At 23.1% G+C, this 23,052-nt stretch overlaps 1 protein-coding gene across 2 annotated transcripts in view; it reads right to left on the reverse strand.

Moving 5' to 3' along the window:
• Window positions 1-23,052, reverse strand: part of LOC129613993 (fasciclin-1-like) — a 113,992-nt gene that overhangs the window by 25,968 nt on the left and 64,972 nt on the right. For both annotated transcript variants that reach the window (XM_055528362.1, XM_055528370.1), the window contains exon 2: window positions 487-625. In XM_055528362.1, the coding sequence (XP_055384337.1) occupies window positions 487-625 (139 nt within the window). The remainder of the gene's footprint in view (window positions 1-486; window positions 626-23,052) is intronic.

Consider the following 23,052-nt stretch of genomic DNA (forward strand, 5'->3'; position numbering starts at 1 on the left):
GATTTCCGTATTAAAAAATTTACATACTTTGTTTCATTTACAAGTTTTTACTTCTCTATTGCAATTTATGGAACAAGTTATTTTGAACTATAATCGTAGTTTAACACGATTACAAATTTTTTTACACTCTCTTCAAAGAGACTTAAATAAAACTTTAATAACATTTTTATACATTTTGTCGCCTCCTACATCTTTTTAAAACTTTTCAGGGATAATAATCGTAAAGTACATAAAAACTTTATGTCATCAGCGTGTCAGCAAAACAGCAAAAATATTTTTTATGTTAAAAAATTTTTTCAAGTATAATAGTAAAGAATTCATAGTAAAATAAAAAAAAAATAAAAAATCGTCAAAATTTGCTGATTTTTATGTTATGAAACTTAAAGATTAAAAAACAAAATGAAATCTACTTATAATAATAAAAAAAATTTTCACTTTTCTTTTTCACATTTTCTCATTGCACATTCAAAATTTTATTAAACTTACCAATATGATATAAAACTAGATTTTCCGATAATTCTCCTTCGTATTTTGAAAAGGCTTCATTTGTTGGTATAAATAATGTTACACGCCTAAATGTGACTGTTGCATTCGCTACCTCATACTTTTCCAATAATGAATAAAACTGTAAAAATATAAAAAAAAAATTATTTTAAACAGAAAGAAAAATCTCGGGAATGTATAAGAAAAAAATATTGATTGAAAATACATAAAAATTATTTTAGTACGTTTGGATATAGCCATCACAGATCGTATAAATTTACATTGACCTCATAAGTAAAAACAGTGCATAAATCACAGAAACAAACATAAAAAAATTAAAATCAATAAATTTTCCAAAAAAAGAAAAATAAATAATCAAAAGTAAGAATGTAATAAAAAATTTAAATTTAAAATTCCATTTAAGGATTCAAAAAAAAAAATGGAATTTTTTTAGAATTTCAACCCTGAGTCAACTGTAAATAACAACAAATCTTTGATTTTTTATTCAAGACTTCCTTTTTTTCTCAAATTGAATAAGAATTTGAAGTATTCTTAAAAAAATATTCTTTCCTTCTTCTTGTGTCTTGAATTGACTTAAAAATGAAATGATCAACATTTTATTGGAATTTCAACCGGATTTCAAACAGAGAACTTTCAATTCAATTCTACAAAATCACAGAAAAAATCCAGTAAATCTTAAATAAAAAAAAAAGATTAGTTGTTATCTGTCAAATGGTCTGGAAAAAAATTGAACTAAAGAAAACTTGACCCACATAAAGTATAACAATATTTTATTTTTCACAAAATTCTTTTTCTCTTATACAAAGAAGCCATACTTTTAAATAAAATCAAAATAGGTATACAATATTAAATTTTTAAAATAATGTGGGGCACTCTTTATACCTCTGTAATTTTTACGCATTCTCAATAAAAACAAAAATACATACAAAACAAAAATAGCAATAAACTCAAAATTGACGTATGGCAACAATAAACGGAACAATTCAAAGAATAGCAAATATTTTTTACATTATCTATATTTAATATACCGTATACACATGAATGTGTCGACCTTCTTATGACTTTAAAAGGAAGAACACATTTACGATTTGTTTAAATATTTGTAGAATGCATAAAATAAGAAAAAAACATTGTATTCCATAAGGAACACTCCACTTTCTATAAAAATCAGTCAGTCTTCTTTTTTACATACTTGCAATTTAATTTCAGACATCAATCGATTCACATCACTTAATTTTGTTGTTATAAATTTCCAGTTCTTTTCTGAGAAAATATGATGGCGGGAATTTAAGAAAAAAAATTACAATAACAAAAAATTTTTAATTGGATTTATGGAACCATCAATATTTCATTTCCAGATTTTTAATGATTACCTAAACGTTTAAGCAATTTAAGGGTGTAATCATTTAATTTTGCCCTGGGTAATCAAAAATCATAAACTATTCAAACACAACTTACTTCAGAGCTCATTCAATTTTAAAAGTCTTCAATTTAAGAACGGCTTTCACTTTAATATAAGTAGTGTGTCTGATGATATTAAAATTTAAAAAATTAATTTCTATAGTCGTTTGCAACTTATTCTAATTTAAAAAATTTCAAGAACTCGTACAACCTATAAATTCTAAAATTCAGATAACTTTGTAGTTGCAAATTAAGAAAAATCGCGTTCAAATTCAATTTTTATCTTATTAATATTGTAACAATCTTCAAATAAATTTTTGGGCTACCAATTCAACATTACCGACTATAATTTTAAAGTCATAGCTACGCCGTTGTTACGAAATTTTCTTCATTTCCTACATTCAACTCCTTTACTTTGTTCAAATTTTCAAAAATTGTAATGTTCTTTTATTTGCCTTAACAATTTCTCTTTTATTTAAAATAATTAATTTTCATTTCAAGATTTAAAAAAAAAAAAGGTGAAGAAACAAAAAGAAAAACATTAAAGGTAATAAAGTGAAAATTACTTTTCTTTTAAAAATTTATTAAAGTTTACCTTTTTTGGAGGGTAGTTACCTTTTTTCATTTTCATTTTTATGTTTTTCTTTTTCTTTCTTTCTTTTCAATTATACCCAAACAAAAGATTTTTGGGGTATAAATTTAAGAAAGGTCGAAAACAAAAAACATAATAATAAAAATGTTAAAAATAATTTTTTAATCACTTGAATAAATTGTTTAGTTTTCAAGTTTATTATGTAATTGCGAACCAGGATATTTATATTTTTCCAAGTAAACATGGGGATGGGGATACAAAGACTTAGTACACATTATGTATGCATGTATTTAGGTGTATATTAAACATACAATTTAACGGATATTATTGTTTTATGAACCTTAGAATATGGTCAACAATAAGATTTTTTAAATTAAAAAATGTTCAATTTTCGAAATAAATTGACTGAAATGGATTTAGAAAAAATTTCTAATTATCAAAATATGTTTTAGGGAATAAATTACGTGTGCATGTGCCATGTGTAGATTTATTTTAGAGAAAAATCCATGTACAGTTCACCCGTACAAACAAAATATTTTGTAATTTTCTACACCGAATAAATCAATAGAATCCAGTAATATTTTAGAAAATTTTAATTTGCATGCAACGCAACATTGTACTTAAAAATTATATTTGTAATGCTGAAGACGCTCAATTTTATTTCTGATACTCTCCAAGATTTTAAATAATTCAATTTGATGTTGGTTGCGTCTGTTCTAGGTGATCTCCAATAAAGATCCTTGTAAAACGGAAAAATAATTCAGTGTTTTGTTTGTTTCTGGTTATTCTGTTAATTTTGGAAGTATTTGCGTATATGCCGCCTACCAACTTTCACTAATAATTACGTACATTACTTTGCATGTCCTGCATTTGTATGTTTTAAATTTCCAATATATTAAAAACAAGTACTATTCGAAAATTTTGACAACTGATTTTAGTTTTAATAAAGAATATATACATACATAAGTATTTACATATTAAATTATTAGATTAATTCGGAGCTAGACTAGAGAAAACTTTCTGAAGTATAATAAACCTAAGTACATTCGTATCGAGGAATAATAGGAATATACGTTCATATCAAGTTTAATAAATTCCACAACATTGCTGATAATCTTATCAAATTAAAATACGTTTTTGTATATAACCGTTCTCCTTAACCTAAACGTTTTCCCCAATTCCCTAAAATATTAATTTTTAAAAAAAAACTTTTAACAAATATTTTGACCTTAACTAATTTATTTTACCAAATCCTTACTGGGCGCACACACGTTTATATATACATGCATACATGCGTTTAATATTGAATTAGCGCTACAGTGGAATATTTAAACTGGATAAAGAACAACATGTGAGGGTTCCCTAACAAAAATACACACTGTTTCCGTGTGACAAATTTGAAAATTATTTTTTATGTAAATTTTAAATTTGAAAACTTTTCTAATTTCCATATACGAAACGAGTATAATATGACGTAAAATGTATAATTAATTTATTCAAGTGCATAATAATTAAGATATCACAGATTTTAATCTTCATCTTAAAATTACCTTTTCTAATTCTTATTCCAAGAAAAAAAAAAAACTATCAAAAAAAATTTTAACTTGAAAATATTAGTTAAATGAATGGGGCACTGACATAATCACTCTAGAATAGAAATAACAGGTGGTATTTTGTTTAACCTTTGTCTAAATATACATGAATTGCATTCAGGTATAACCCAGGTGAATTATAATTCAAATTTTCTTTTCTATTTTTTGTCATTTAATATCAAAACAATTTCATGTTAGAATAAATTAGAAAAAAAAATAAAGTATATTTTTAGGTTTTTTAATGTCTAGTCATTGTGGCGTCAAAATGCTTTCAATTAAAAATTCAAATGCAATTTTACAAATAATATAAAAATAAAGGGCGCATAATCCTAGCATAATATTATGATAATTATTATAATTGGATTGAAGAAGTAGATACGCGACAACGCATTATTATAAAAAAAAAAAAATAAACCCTCATAGGAGTTAATTTGTAATATTTGTAAAAATCTTCTAAACTTATAAAAATTATAGGTTATAGGTATAAGAAATTTTTGAATATAAATATATGTTACACATAGCTAACATACATTTAAATATTATGAATAAATTTAAAGTTTCAAGTGATTCGTAACCTTGATTTTCCTAGAATTCCGAAAAATATTTGCTTTTTTTTTAGAATCTATCAATTGTTTATCTATAGAACTTTCATATAAAATATCGTTGGGTTCAATAAATAAAATTGTATACTTTTAGGGGTTTTCAAAACCACAGTTGCTCTACATATGAATAAGCAGGAATTCTGTAGTGGTAGAATAACACCTTGGTCTCTTAGAACTCTATTATACAGAATAAACAGAATTTTACCATCGTATTTATCTTACATACATAATAAATAAAACATATGAAATCTATTCTTACAATTTAATATTCTGAGCTGAAGTCATTGATTTATCTAAAAAAAGTACAATATTTTTGCTTTTCAGCATAAACTACTAAAATTTTGAAACATTTTTAGCATTTTTCCAAAAAAAATTAGAAAAAGTCCTTATTATATTCACTCTGTCCATCGTAGACCCGTTTACAAAACTTCCACACCCTTTGAGATAGACAACTGAAATTTTACGTATAAATACATTTAAATTAGATTAATTTATTTCCGAAGAAGAAACTTTTTGTCAAAGTTAGAGCCGCATTTTTGGCAATTTATTGTAATTAAATCACAAATATTTCTTAAATTTTGCAAAGCAGATTAACGGTGATCTAAAACACTTTACTTTTTTCAAATTTTTGGTGTCATTTTTCTACTAAGTTGTATAAATTCCTCTCAACTTATCTACTTTCCCTCTCAAGCTATATCTCAGCATTCCCTCTCAAGTTATCCCCTTTAAAAAAAAGTAACGATAAATAGCATGCCATCAAAAACTATAAATTTTTTTTTGAAAACCGTCCAATTCAACTATTATGTTGAAATTTCTTTATAATTTTTTCTTTTGCTCATCCTAAATGTATGCAATAAGTCGATATATTTTGGTATAGAATAAGAGTAATTTAAATAATGTACGACCATTTTTAAAAACTGTAATTTCACAGGGAAATGTGCTTCTTTACAAACCGTTGTCTCAACCTTATTCAGTTTATTGCTGATTGCAGACGTCACTATTGAAATAAATATTAAATAGAATTTAAATTTATTAAACTCATAGATTCACGAATTAACTATGACTACATACATATACTGTGTATTTATAAGTACATAAAGACTTGAAAAAAACCACCTGATATTCTACATTCATTATACTTGTTAAATTATTAATATGGCGTAGATTTTATGTCATTAAAATCATATTTTAATTTTAAAATACACCAAATCTAAAAATAAAAAACTATTCTACTTTAGTTATAATTATATTTTAATTTTTTTCGGTTAATTTTTAATCCTTTAATAGTGCTATGAAAGAAAGCAGAAATCGGCATTAATTATTAATCTGGAAAAGACCACATTATTAATAAGGTTTAATCCTTTTTTTTATTTTTTTCAAAAACTTTCTGAGTAGAAAGGTCAATTAAATTTTTTTAAAATAGTACGGTGAATAAAAAATCAAAAGTATGTAGAACTATTAAATTAAATAGTTCTATGTAATAGTTAATAAATATACATATACCGAGTAATAAATATGGCCCTCTTTACTTTTTATTCTTCCAATTTTGGACATTATATTTCATCGATACTATAAGATATTATCGAAAAAAAATCCACGTTATTTGTTTTATATATTAATTGGGATCAACTAAATTAATATTGCGATAACATACAAATTCGATCTTTATTATTGCAGAAAATTTTTTTAAATTATTACTTTAAGATTTCTGTTAAATGTACGCAATACATTCGTAATTAGAGAAGTATTTTAATAGAACATCTTTTTCATTGTAATTGAAATTTATTTTTTTTATGTAAATCATAGGTTTAATCAAGTGTGGAGCACTTTTACTCCTCATTTTTAAATATTTATCTCAATAAAATCAAATTGCATCTTTTATAGCCAAAAGAACAACGATTATATTACAAAAATATTATAAAAATTATAATAGAAACTATAAGAAATTATGATTGCGGAAAAAGTTTGAATTCGTTATTTCCGGTCATTTGTTTAATTTCTTTTTAATTTTAATTTTAACCACGGATTAATCGTCGCATTTTTACATTAGTTCCTATGGTAGTCATAAGTTTTTACTTAATTATATAGGAGCCTTACATTTTCTTAATAAAAAATGTAATTAATAGCCGTTGATCTTATATCGTTTAAACATTTATTGCTTTTCTAACTCTAAAATAAGAAAATGACGGGATTTTCTTTATTAAAAAATTTAATACAATATTCATTTTTATGTCAAATTATTAAAAGTTATTCAATTTTTAAAAAAGACTATATAAAATTTGATCATGAAAAAGTTTTATGTAAGAACTTTTGATACAAGATTTGATGACACACACTGACACGATTTTCAATTAATTAATAAGTTTAATAATAAGAGTAAGTATTCCAAGAATTTATCAGAAAGATTCCAATACCTTTACAATACCATAAAAAATACCATTAAAAATGTAAACAAATTTTATTCCAAATTTCTTATTTTATTCTTACATCAATAACCAATTTAAGGCTCAAAACATATTATACTGTCCATAATCTACTTTATGTGTATTCATGAATGAGTATTACCCATCAATACTTTAACATTTTTATTACAATATTACATGCTATATTTTACTTTATTTTATACGATTATAATATAATGATTAATAATAATAATGATTACCATAATGATTATAATGATAGCATACTTTTTAAATATTTCAGGACAATGAACTTTATTATATCGATAAAATGTGAAGATGATTCGTACATGAACATACTTATACATATGGATGTATATATATTTATATTGCATTAATATTGTTCGTATATAAAATATTGAGTATATATCTAGTAAAATAAAATTTATATATTGTTATTGACAGAATTCATTAGATTGATATCCTCTTTTAATTCATTAAGCTAATGGTGTGTGTCATTAAGTGACCATCTGATGGATTTAATAATAACAAAATATAGTAGCGTTTCATATACAAATAAAGGCAAACCTTTTATGTAAGCACATCCACACATAATATAGTTGTATATTCTATTTACAAGGATACATTTATATGTATGTATAAAAATATGCGTTTATAATGTATTTATTTTCAGGTAGGTATTAAAATCGATTTTTAAATAGCACACAATAATTTATGGAACACTCAGAAACACAGTGCTTCTGTTATACATATATAAAATATATAACAGAATTTATATAGTATATAAATTTATGTAGAAATATCTTGTTGTATATATTATGTGAAATGTCCTTTTTGTTATAAAAACCATTTAAAGGAATTTCTCTGTTTTTTTTATAGAATATTAAATATATTAATGAGTATATTTTATGTACATAAATACAATAATATATACTTATAATAAACAATGGCATTGTAATATGATTACCTATTAAATATTTTAGGTTTATTTGATTTTTTTCTCTCTTAATTTTTATATACATATATATATATACTTATTATTTATGTATGTTTATACAATGGTTCACATTATGTTGCTGTTATAATTATTACTAATTCAAGGAAAATTTAATGAAGGATTAAATAATTCGGTAAAGCTATTGAGTTAAAAGGATTTTTATAATGAAAATTAAATGTGGAATTTTCATTTAATTTAATGTGGTATATATACACATAGGTATGAATATTATTAATATAACAATAGATTGTATACATTCTGTCTTTATGAAAAATTCGGAGAATTTCTGAGGGAAATGACAATTTTATGTACATATATAAAACTCAAATTAATTTAGGCGTGAATCTTAACAGATTTTAAAGAATGTATATACATTGTAATGTGGAGAAGTAAGAAAAAGAAAGAAAATATATGCACAACTCTATAATCTGGAAAAATTTTATTACAAAATAAGTACCTGAATACCGCCAATTCAATAATTTTATTTGAAATTGTTTTCGGTTCTTTTTTAAGAAGATTAAAAAGATTATTTCACATTTAATTTATTTGAACATTTGAGTTCAATATAATATTTTAAATATTTCGAAAATGAATAGTAATTTTATATTTTAATGTTTTCTTTTATTTATTGTAATTTAAAGTCTTAATAACATTTTTTTTTACCAACCCTTTATTTTTAATTAATATATGTATAAGTAATCGAATACTTTCGTATAATACCTTATGAATTATTTCATTAAAATTTTTATAAGTTAAAGAGTTATAATTTGCACTGCTAATAAAAAGTATTATGAAAATTAATGTATGCTAAAGAATTTCTCGTTCTATTTATACTTTAAATTTTATTCTCTCACAAATCATTTTTATTTGAAATTTTACAAAATTTAATTTGTCATATTAACTAAATATTTAAAACTATCTATTTAAATATTTTAACGAATTTTACTAAATACTTACTTATCCAAGTTTTTTTGATTATAACTTCCGTTCTGAAAGAGATGGGGACTTCAAACAAAAAGTTTTTGAAAGGCCTAGTAAAGGGCTTAAAATAAGCATGTTACTAAATTCTGTAGTTTATGTATCTTCGGAATACAAAGCATTCGAACTTTAGGCAAAATCAAATTTTTCCCTTGTTTTATTTTTTCTGTTTTTACTAACTAGAAAATTTTGTAAGAAATATTTTTTTTTATAGAGCTTTGCCCAGCTTCTTAAATTTTACTTTAAGTTCACAAACATTAAAAAAATTTTTATGGTACAGAAAATTTAGCACAAAAATCATTTCTATGTAAATATTTTAAAGTCCCTATTTTTCACTATTTTTGATTTTGAATTACTTATTTTCAGTGCTTTAATTACCAACTATTTAATTTTGGATGACGAGAGTGTTGTTTTGGATGAACATCACTTTATTTTGTAAAAAATCTGAATTTTATTGTTTTCATTGAAATCTAACAAATAATAACAAAATTGAAACAAAATTTTATACAAACTTTGAATTTGAAAAACAATAATTGATTTAAAAAAATTTGAAATTTTTGAAAAGGAAACCCAGAATTTTGTATTAGGAAAAACAAAAAAAAATCTAGTAATCAAAAATTTTTTTTCGAAACTTTTCTTGGTAAAAAAAATTGATAGGTTTTTTATTTTTGCCAATTTTTATAAGAAATGGTACCTATATGGTTTGAAATTTTTAAATGCATTTTTCTCACATTGGGTGCAATTTAAAAATTTGAAAAAATAATTTTTGGAATCTAGACACCATTTGGCATCTGAATTATTAAAATTATCAAGCTGGAGGGAATTTTTAAAGATATGCCATATAAATTTTGACATTTATTTTATTAGAAAAAAAATTTATTAATAGGAAAATTTAATTTTTTTTACACAAAATGGAGTTTGTAAATAATATTGTATTAACATTATTAAACTAATAAATAATTTATAAATAATTTAAGATAATTAATAAATTTTCAACATATTTCTACAAAAACTAAAATTGGTGTACGATTGATGTACAACTAAAGAGGAATTACAGTAAAGCAATTAATTTAAAATATGCGATTGAATAGAAATAGATTTGAAAGAAGAAAAACATAAATTTTTGCCGAACTAAATGAATTTCATAGGAGAATTTGGTGTTCGTTTTGAGAAATTTGTAAAATTTTTGAATAAAGGAATATAAGATTGAATTTAATTTTAGTTTTATCAACATCTCCTTTGATTTTAATTAAATTTTTGGCTCACAATATACGTGGTTTTTTGCTGTATCTTTTGTACCATAAAAATTTTTTTAATGCTTGACGACTTAAATTAAAGCTAAAACTAAGGCAAAATTCTATAAAAAAATTTTTATAGAATAAAGGGTTTTAAAAAATTTCTTACGAAATTATCTAACGTGCCTATCTTTTTCAGCACGAAAGTTGTAATAGAAAAAACTTGGATAAGTAAAAATTTCGCGAAAATTCGTTAAAATCCCTGGAATTCGGAAACCCTGGAGATTTGGCACTACAATCCGGAACAAATATTTTACCCATTTTCGATCCTCTAACGAATGGTATATGTTGTTATACCTATATCTTTGAGAATCACCTTGTATATGGCTTTATATGTCTTATATATGCCTTTGTATGCTCTGCTCATATGTGCGAATAGCTTATATACGAGCCCGACTATAAAAATAAACTCATAGTCAACTTATTATTAACCATATATAAGATTACGACTAACATACATAATATGCGTGGGTAAATGTACACATTATATTTAATTACAACTTGTGATATAGTTTTTTTTAAATAGTATGTTCGTGTTTTAAGAATTTTAATTAAATGTCAATCAGATTATTTATTTAATATATGACATACGATATTTTTTCAGAACTTTATTTCATACAACACAATATACTAGCCTTTTAAAAAGGGTCATTGATTTTTAAAATTTTTAGTTTAGAAAATTTAAGTATTTTATTTTTTTTTTAAAAAGTGACTTATTAATTCAATAATTATACACCATTTCATTCTTAATGAAATTCTTCATTTCATACAAACATACTTTATATTCTTTAACTTTGCGTGCTTGTGTACACATTGTATAAAACACGTTTACTTAAAATTCTATTAATAATGACCTTTAAATAAAAATTGATTAATGCATACAGTTATTAAATATGTACAAATATATATGTATATATGTATTTATACTATATACATATGTATTGACACTTCATGATCATATAGAGAAAGAGAGACATCAATGGCTTTTAATTAATCTCATAATATCTCAATTTACTTAATTAAATGTACTATTAATAGAGCGTATTTATAAGAGCGATCATATATTATGAAGAACACTACTTTAATGGCTAAGTAAATTACAAAAAAAAAAAAAAAAACCAAAAATTATAAGAGATGAGAACTTGAAAAATCTCTTAATTAACTAATCAATCAATAATATTTAATAATTGCTAGTGTAATTCATCATTTCAAAAATTCTATTATACAAAATATAATTTTAGAATGCATAGAAGAAAAAAAAATTTTAAATTGACAGCACGCTCTTTAAGTACCCAAGTGTATGTTTATGTACAAAATATATCAAAGAGATTTTATATACATTGTAATCACATACAACGAACGCAAAAGTTTATAATGATACAAACATAGGTATAAGTATTAAGAAAAGAATTATTTCAACAAAAAAAAACTTTAATTCTAATCTATTATCATAGTAGAAAAAAATACAAATTTATAATTATTATTTATTTTATATATGTACAAATTTACAGACATTATTCCCATCATTGAAAAATTAATGTTTTCACATGATGGTTAAGGCTACATATGTGAAATTTTCTTAAGAAAGACACATAGCTATATGAAGAAGGATTGCCGATAGTAAATGGAAACATCAAACACTTAAACATCTTCTTCAAATTAAAAATTTATTGAAATTTGATATTTTTTTTATGATTATAAGCGATTAATATCCAGTCTTTCCAAAAAAAAAAAAATAAAAAAGAAGGTTTGAATGGGTTTACTTATATGTACTTAAGAAATATTTTTTAAATGTATATGATTAAATACCTTGAAGTGCAAACGAATACAGTAGCTTCATGTTGCTTAGCACTGAAATCTAAACTATAAGTAATTGAAAAAAAAAATGGGAAATTTCGATATTTGAATTTTTTTTTTGACAAAATTAACGATTAAAACCATTATACAATTCAAGCAATAACGTGCAAAATATATTTCAGAAAGAATTGCTTTTTTAATTCCTTTCGGTATTTTGAATAACACGTAAAAACCCTCTTTAAACTTTTTCATTGATAAAATGAACTCACCACATCTTTCCTTCCCACATTTTAATAAAAACGAACTTTATAAGGCAAGTTATTTTCTAATCACTTAATAGACTTGGAAATACGTCCAATATACATGTAGCAGCCATAAATCTTAATATTTCAATTTGGTTACTCTAAATATTACTCTTGTGAAGCTATAAAATAATTTTATAGGGTTACCGATTCCATAAAAATGTTAAGGTATTAATTTTACATAAGTTTTTGCAGTAGCTGCCATACAAAATTCAAGATTATTTAGACATATTCCAAAACTACTTGAAATTAAAAAACTTAATTTAACACCACGAACAACTTTAATTATGGGGCATGACTCTACAAAAATGATAGTACGGCTAAAATAACATAATTGATACGGGGACCTCTCTTATTTTTTGGTTAATTTTGACATCATAATAATGTATTTAAAACATTTTATTTTAAAGAATTGATAGTATAATTAATGTTTTCCAACCTCATTGCTCTAAGTTCATAATTAAAGTAAATTTTGTAATATTGTTTGCAATATAAAAGCGTATTCTAATATCTTAAAGAATATTCTCATTCTAATATTTATGGAGGCGAAGATCTCAGTGAAAATTTGTTAAATAATAATTAAAAGTCAAAACACTTTATTTTTATCAAAATTAATGCCATATCCGGAATTTAAAAAAGTATAACTATGAGAATAAATTTTCCTGTTTAATTTCAACTAAAGTCTATTAAAATTCTTTGGAAAAAGAAGAAAAAATAAATCTGTTTTTAACAATATCCAACATAATAAAAATAACTTAATTAATGAAAATTTTCTTACAAAAATCCTTCCCACGAATTGAGTTCAAAAAAAAATGTTAAAAACATTAAAATAAAAAATAAATCTCCAAAATTCTATTTTAATTAAGTTAAAACATTAAAATTGTAATTTTTTATTTTTTTCTTTTAATGTCTTGAAAATTCTCTAATTATTCCTCGTACTTGATGTATTTTAATCAAAAGCATCCATCAATGTATCTTCAAAGAATATAGAATATTAAACGGAATCACAAAATTATTCAAGACAACATTATTTTACTAAAATTTCGTACGAAAAAGTCCAATACAAAAAATTCTAATTTCCTTCCTTTAAAAATGTACTTGAATGATTCAGCATACACACACGCATACAAACCATAATTACATTTTTGTATACGCTGAAAAAAAAAAACTTTAAAAATAACTAATTTGTAATTTCATTTTAATCAAGTCGTTTGCTTGATATCCGAAAAAAAAAATTAAATTAAACCTGAAAACTGGCCGTTCCCTATTGTGTACAAATTACACCCGTCACTTTTTTCAATTTACTATACAATTTATATGCATGTATAAATAAGTTTGAATGTGTACGTATGACATTAAAATCACTTCTTCTATAGCTACTTACTTCTATAGCATGTATAGTGTACTCATATTAAAAATCTCATTAACCAGAGTACATCTCTAAAGAAGATCACTTTTAATCAAAATTAAAATGATCATTTTGATGGTAAAAAAATAAGTACATTTACGAAACAAATATGACAAGAGCTATGAATAATTACAAATTAAAATTTTTGAAGACAAGATAGAGCAAGTGTTGAGACATTGTTCTCGTTTTCATAATAATCTTCTCATCTTAAAATATGCATTACAAATTTAAAACTTTAAAAAAAGTCATTGAATAAAATTAAAATCTTGTATTTTTTTTAGAAAATTTTCGATTAGCAATGGTTTAATATTAAACACGACCACAAAATTGAACAAAAAAGTTAAATAATAAAATTTAAATAAAAATTTCAACTATTCATCGAAATTTTTGTTCGTTCTTTATGCTTTTGTTACAAATTTTTTTTTTTTAAAAATGTTTCATCATGGTTAATTTAAAAATTCGTATATTTTAATCTTGTTATAAAAGTTAGACAAGTTAAATATTTTCTAAAACAATAGGAATTGGATTTTCTAATATAATGAAAAAATTTGTTGTGTAAAATTAAAAATAAATTTTATTCAAAATTTCAAAAGCAAAATGATGCACATAAAATTGAACAAACAAAACAAGAAGATAAAATAAAAAAAATTTATACTCTAAAACAAATAATTACTTCATCATCTTAATCATCATCTTTAATTTATTATCATAAACGATAAATGTTATAATTATTAACGTTGTCATCATTCCCTTGTTTAATCCAAATTTTCGAATATTATTCGAATCGCTCGCTATAGAACGTTAGTCCATGTTTCAAAACAATTGTGTTTATAATTTGCTCATTTTTATTTTCCCGCTAATTTAAGATGTTCAATAAACGGTAAGTCACAAACAGCAGCGTTTCAAAGATCCAAGCTCTAACTATTTACGTTTAGCCGTTCTTAAATTATAATTATTCAAAAAGTGTAACTTGTAAACAAACATATGCAACATTTAGGGGTGTTTCACTATCACATCTATTTCAGTTAAAGCCAATCTCACACTTCATACCTTTTAAATCTCTAGAAATAAATTTAAACATTTTTTGAGCTGTACATAGTGTATGTAATTTCGTAAAAATATATGTATGGGTTCGATTCATTAACAGCTTTTAGATTAGAGCAGAAATCAGATCCACATGCTTCTTTTTTTAAAACTTCTTGAAAAATATCTTTTTACCGGAATTTAAATCTCCTCTTCTTATTTCTCGAAAAAATATTAAACAACCGAGAAAATTGCGGCTAAACTCTCTCCTTTTTTCATACGAGTATATTAGAAACAAAAATAATATACTTCGATTGGGGTCATCAATATGTTTCTCTATCAAAATTTTAATTGGATTCAATTAATATACAAAATTTTAACATTTTTTAGTTCATGATCTCATTAAATAAACAGCTGGGATGAAAATATGAAATAGAATATTATAAAAATTTTATGTTTGCCTTTGCACTTTTGTCTCTTATTCACTCACTCTTTTCTCTCATTTTCCCAAAATTAATAGTAAACAAAATATATACATAGTAGCTGAGCTGGGCATTTGAACTTTCAAAACAACAATGAAATGTGGAAAATAACAACAATACTATTGTTATTATTTAAATAATTGTGTTGAATGGAAATTTAAAATATTCAAAAAACAAAGAAATATGATAGCTTTTAAATTGGTCATAAATAAATATTAATGTTAGAAAAAAAGTAGTTTGTACACAATATTATATGACTAAAAATTTAAGAACTATACAAATGAATACACAAAATGTTTCAAAACCTTATAAATGACCTTATTGAAAGTTGAAATACAAAATATTTTATTTTAAATGATTGCTGTTAACTTAAAATGTAGAATTTTACGGAAAGAGATGAAAAAAAATTAAATTGTGAAATTTGGGATTAAAAAATTGTAGAAAATTTCTCACATTATATTTACATTTAAATTTCGAATGGAATAATTAACACCTAAATTAATTACTTACATTCTTTGATTAATTACTTTACATTCTAGCAAAAATTACTAAATTGTGTAGTCAGACAAGAAAGATTTTTAGAAAATATTAAAGAATAATTCACAATTTTTTATATATTAATCGTCGCAATTTTAAAAATTTTCTTTTTTCGAATTGAATCAAAAAAAATTTTGATTTTTTCTTATCTGTTATATTGTTTTATAACCTCAATTTTTTCAAAATATATATATATTTTAATTTTCTCATAGGACGTCTACATTTTGAATTCTGAATTGATATTAAATTTTCTAAGCAAATTTTAAAATTCACAATTTATAGGTTAAAATGACAAGATCTAAAATTTAATCTCGGTCTGATGAAAGTCTCATACGAGTTTATTTGACGGCAAATATTAGAATTCAGTCTTATATGCAAACAGACATCAGACGTTATCGTGGATTTAATCATAGATTTTATCGTATATGTAAACGGCACTAAACACGTCATATTAGATTACTTTTATAAATGCTATAGCAAAATTCCATATAATGTATAATAACTGAACTGCTTCTTATTTTATAGATGATTCATAATTTTCATTACATTTTCAATTAGAAAATAATTTTAAAAATTTCCATTAAAAAACAATTTTTGTTATTTCACATATATGTACATAGGTATAATTATTCTAATTTATTTAAATGTTTATCAAATTTAGAAACTAAATAAAAACCACAAAACAATGAGTCATTCCATTATATAATAATACAGAATTAACACTAGAAAATTTAAACAAAAGTTCTTATAATAAAAACAAAATTAAAATCAAATATAAATAAAATATTGAAAAAAAACACACTATAATTGTAGTTTTGAGATTTATGGCGCTGAAATCAATTCATTTACATAATTTTAATGTTATTAAAACGAAAGCATTTGTGTGAATTGAAAAATTAAAAAAAAATTTAATTACTATTTTGAACCAAGAAATTTAATATTTATTTTACATTCATCTTCACATAACATTATGTGCACATTCACTTTTTAATATTTTAAAATAATTATTAACATAATTTTATGTTATTCCATAATATCAAATTGCTATTATCCTTAAAAATAGAAAAATAAATTATGCCGAAACCAAAAACAAAATCGACAAGACTTTCAACAATTTTTTCAAAGTTGCATGTGGCGACAAGCTAAATAACAAAAAAGAAATGTCCTTAAAATTAGTTTTAATTAAATAACATGCAATCTTACTTATCAATTGTTACTGTGGTTTTTTTTTTCTAAACAAAAACGAACTTAAATTATACAAAAAAAACCATTACAATTTCATAATAATTTACCATACTTTCAATTTCATATCTTTAACATTACATCTAAATTATTGAAATAAAAAATTCCTACCAAAAATCCAACCCCGAAATGTTCTATAAAATTTCAAATGTTAAACATGAAATTTAATGCTATAAAAAATAATTCGCGATTTTAAAATTAAAAAAAAAAACAAAACAAAATGTTTGGCGGCTGTTTTGTACGTGTATAACAGTTATGTAAATAATTTCTTTTGCTCTGTTTCTACTTTTTCAACAATATGAATTGTAAAAAATTTTATATTTTTGTAAATACAAAGTAGAACTGAAAAAAAAAAAATAAATTTTTTCTGTAATAGACTCGATACCCTTTTCAAAATAAATTTCACTTTTTAACAAAAATAAAAATTCAAATACATTTGCTGTAGTTACGAATAAAAAACACATTTTAAATAACAATTTTGTATTTAAAATAAACAATTTTATAAAATAAACTCTTGAGGAAAATTTATTTTGATTCCTCGTCCCCCTTTTTAGCATCATTCTAAATTCTAAAAGAAACAAAATTCATTTTTTCTACATGATTGTGTCTGTTTTTTCTTTTTCAATATTGCTAAAGTATAAAGGATATTTATTTTTATATTTTATAAATTTTTATATCAAAAAAATTTTATATTGAACGATTCTTCGTTATTAAACCATTTTGGTTATGTTTTCTATTTTTTTTTTTTTTATTATCTCATATATACTAATATTACTGCAGAAATAATGGTTATGTATACATTATAGAACACATAAAATTACATTCAGTACATAACCTCAACCAAAAAAAAAACGCATCAAAACTAAACCACCTGGTCTCAACTATTAAAAAAAAATCGAATCTATAAAGAATGTAAGTACATACATATGAGTATATGCTTTTCTTTTATACTTTCATATATTGGATTTTTTATTTTAAATTTTAAAATTTCATATATATATATATATATATACATATTTTACTCGATTTCCCATCCTTATACTGTTTTCTTTTCTAGATTATTTTCCCAACTAAAAATAACAAAAATATTGTTAAAAAAAATTAAAGATATTTAAAATTTTATTTGTTTTGAATTTAACACGTTTCGTATAATGTTGGAAGGAGTTGAGAGAATTTAATAATAATTTTAAATGGAAAATTTTCAAATTATGATAATATTTTCCATTCATGCATGTACGTGTACACATAACTACAATAAATATTTTAGCTAAACCAATTTAATTTCGTTTATCTTTTGGCTTAAGCTATAAAAATATTTATTTTGGTCAAAAAGAAAATTTTTAACATTAATCGAAATTAAAGTTTCCAGAACATTTTGGATAAACAATATAAGTGATAAACGACTCATTTCATTTATACTCGTATTATACATAAAAATATTGTGGTAACACTCGTGTAGTGATCAAAAATTAGACGACATATGTTTGATATTTAGCAAGATTAATGAGCAATTTTCACAGAAAAATTTAAGACTTTTTAAATTTTCATCAATCTCTGTAAAGTAAATTTACATTTTTTGAAATTAGAGTAAGAAATCCTGACATCAAAATGACAAATTGACAACATCGAATTGTTAGTAAATAAAACAAAATTATCACATGAGCCGGAACTTTTAAATAATGCTTACTTAATCAGATTTTTCATAAGTTATACAAGTTATATGCAGGGAAGTATAACAATTAATTACTAATCAAAATCAATGAAATCATTGAGTTAATACTATTCTGGTTTAGCAAATATATATTTATTAATGTAGATTTCTAAACATTTTTAATTTCGAAATATTTCGGACTGTATATACATACAAAAATTAAAAAATCAAGTCGAACAGGCATTTATGCATTCCGGCTATTAAAACACCCACTGTTATAGAAAACTTTTAATTTTATTAAACCAACAAATATTCCATTTCTGTGAAGTGTTCTATTACCAAATATTGAAATAATTCTAAATAGATACAGTATAGAATATGAATGTACATCAAAATCCATAAAAGGAGGATAAAATGAAAATAAAAACCCAGCATTGAAAATACCCTCATGAAAAACTAAGCGGTAATCAAGTTACTCTTTTAACTAAAAAAAAAATAGACCAGTATATAAACATAAAAATTTTCACAACCGAAGCATACGTATATGAACATTTATATACATATGTACTTAAATACATACACATATAATTTCGAAATTCTATACATTTTCAAAATTTCATGAATTTTTAAATTTTTGCATCCTAAATATGTAAAATGAATTTTTAATATATTGGTGTGTTTCATTTTTTTTCTTTATTTTAAAATTTCCTAAGTGCATCTAACCACATGCAACCACGATATCAATATTATATAACATATATAAACACAAATACTATCGCAACATCAAAGGGAGAAAGTTAAAACAGAAAAAAAAGAATATGAGGAACAATATTAAAAACCTGGGATTAAGTATTAATGTCGATCGGCAAAATATGAAACCGTAAAACATTATTAACATCATAACCTTAACCTGTAAGTAATTAGAATAATATTTTGTATTTTGAAAGTATCCAACCAAAAAGTTTAAAGTTTTAGAAGAACCAATAATAATATTGTAATATGCACATAAACCGGTATGTACTTATACATAAAAGTATTCCAAGTAATATCAAAATCGATTCTACATAGAAGTTTTGATATTTACATTTAAGTACGTTATTATATTTTATGTTACCTAAATAAGTTTTTATACCTTAAAGCAAAATAAATACTTTGTAGTTTTTAATATTGCAAGTATGCACTAAATACATAATTTTCTTACTTTCATGTTAGGTAAATTAAAATGTATATCAAATTACGGAAATAATTTCTGTTAAATAACTAATATATGTTAAAAATTTGAAAATAATTACAAAATTTATATATTACTGAAAATCAAATATAAAAGTATAGTACGTTGGAATTAGAAACCTACAAAATATCATAAGAAAAATTATTGCTGTTCTTACTTAAGAGTTCTTATAATATCGATTAGAACTAATCAATCAAGATTTTAATTTAAACTTCTGACTACTTTTCTGTATTACTGAATGCAACTGCACATTATTAATAACAATATTTTCATGTAAACTGTTTTGAATTCTTATAATTTTTGACTATCAGACCCGAAATATTGGCATTGTAATTTCGAATTTATTCAAATGCTTTTATTCGAATAATCTCTTAGTTTTTATTTTGCTATTGCATACTAGTAAAATAATTCATTTCGAAAATTTTTACTCTATGGTGCATATTTCTAATTAAAATTAAATTATCAACAATTGTATCAGAAATCAAAATCGAATTTAGATTTTTTTAAATGATTCTAAGAAAAAAATTGCCCAGGAACAACAAAAACTTTACCTTTAAAGTTTTTAATTCTAAAAATTTTTTATGGTCGCACATATTTTTCGTTTAACTCAATTTTTCATTTTTTTTCCTTTTGCATACAATGCATACATACATACTATCTATTCATTTTCGTAAAACTTGAAAAGCATTTTACTGTGCCGCATTATCCTGCCAATGTTGCACACACATATGTATTTGTTTTTTGCTTTTTTACAAAACATCACCTAAATAAAAATTTATTCATATATAATTTAAACTAACCGTCTTGTATTGAAAAAGTGAGGTATTGCTTTCATTATACAATTTCATATAATATGGAAGGCTAAAATTAAGACATTATCAAGAACACATAAACCTCTTGTGACTATCTGATTGGTTCCTCAATAATATAATTTCATGATCGCCAAAATACCAAATTACTTTCTGTACCTATAAATTCATTATCTTCATTTATCGAAAAAAAATGTTTTAAAAAATGTATTCTCTTTCATTCCAGTAATCTGACATTTAAAATGAAGAATCAATTTTCTAATTAACTAAACTGTTATCTCAGTTCTCAAATCGGAACTTGAATTCTAAAATTGAGACAAACGCAAATTTTGGTGCAACTCATTACTAATAATTAATGAGTTGCACCATTTTTAATATTTTTAAAAAATCATATGATTTTTTTTATTTAATTGCAAATTCAATCTTGTTTAATTTTACGAAAATCATTTCGAAAATTATAATGCAGTTGATTATGTACCTGTACTTTCCAAATTTTTTGCTATTCTATGAGCGCTTACAGATGGTACTCGTATGTGTAGTTTTTTTTTACGTTCTAATTACAATTTAAACACTAAAAATATTTTTTTAGATAACGAATACAAGGAGTGCAAATACGTACACACGTTATATACTAGAGTTAAACATATGTATATCTATGTGTTTTTAAAATAATAACATAGTTAACGGTTTAACACAAAAAAAACCGTTACTCCAGGGGTTTCCTTTTAGGTAAGTACATACTCACATACATACCCCATACATACATGCCTGCATACACGCACACGTTTTATATGCATACATGAATGCGAATCGAAAAGTGAAAAAAAATAATAAACAAAATAAAATATTGAAAAAAAAAAATTATTCATAAAATCATAAACGCTAGCCGCCTAATGGCGTCGTAACTTTCTTTCCACTCTTTTCCTTCTTTTAATCCTTCCTCTTCAATTCCCCTAGTCCTTTACTTTTTTAAAGTAACTGTTATTTTGTTTGTTTTAACTTAAACAAAAATATTGCAATTCACTTCAAAATATTCACAACGGTAACGGAAAATGATGGCAACAAGCCAAAAGGGACAAAAAATTAAAAAAAAAAAAGAAAAACCAAAAAAGATAAAAAGTTAAAATAAGTGACGCCATTATGGCGGGACGGTATGATAAAACAACAACAACAACAAAAGTGAGTAAATAAGTGAATTTATTTATTTTTTTTTTTTGAGAAATTTTTGAAAATTATTTTCATTTTCCATAACAAATAATAAAGGGAAATTATTTTAGATTTCAAAAAAAAAAATCCTCAACTTGAAGAAAAAAAGACAAAATTTTCACGTTTAGTTTTGGTTTTTCTCATTTTTAGAGAAAACTTTTATAGAAAGGTTAACTTTTGAACTTCAGATGTAATGATTTTTTGCGTTTTAGAATAGAAAATTTTTAGATACGAATAACTTTTAATAAACTTTATTATTTTTTATACTTTTTTATTCTTTTGCTCAAATTTATTCTAATAATAAGTATTTTTTGTGGTTTATATAAGTACGTGTGTATTATGCAAGTTTCTTCATTTTATACCAATTACGAAAAATAATTCCAGGGTTATACATACAGATTTAAAAGATAGTTTTATAGAAAAGGACATGATTATTATTATTGTACATATACGTAAAATTGTCAGTCATAATGATGTAAAATATTTGCATAAATATTTTATAATAATTCAAAAAATTAAAATATTATTTTTTTTTTACGAGAAAATAAAATTTTATTTTCCATTATTATTATATATAGGGAAAACTTTTATAAAATGTAAAAATAAATCATTTATTCCGAATTTATTATACAACGAGCGTAATTATTTTTAATTTGCTAAAATACTGAAATTTTTAGCTGGAATTGTTGAAAAATTTCAAATGCAAAATTATTAAAAAAAAATTTATACGTAAGTATAAATATTTTGAATGAATTTTAAAAGTTACAGGTAAATTTCCATAAAATATTTAAAGAATGTAAAAATAATTTTATTAGAAAAAATCAGACACATCTTGAAAAATTATTTGATTACCAATTTTACATAAATATACAATATACAAATATGTATACAGTTGCAAATTCTGGAGTGAAAAACTTGAAAAAGTATTTCTATGGTAATAGGACACAGCTGTTAATAGGATAAAGCAGGAATAGTATTTCTAT

This window comes from Condylostylus longicornis, unplaced genomic scaffold (assembly GCF_029603195.1).
Source record: "Condylostylus longicornis isolate FDR11 unplaced genomic scaffold, ASM2960319v2 ptg000004l, whole genome shotgun sequence".
Taxonomy (NCBI): domain Eukaryota; kingdom Metazoa; phylum Arthropoda; class Insecta; order Diptera; family Dolichopodidae; genus Condylostylus; species Condylostylus longicornis.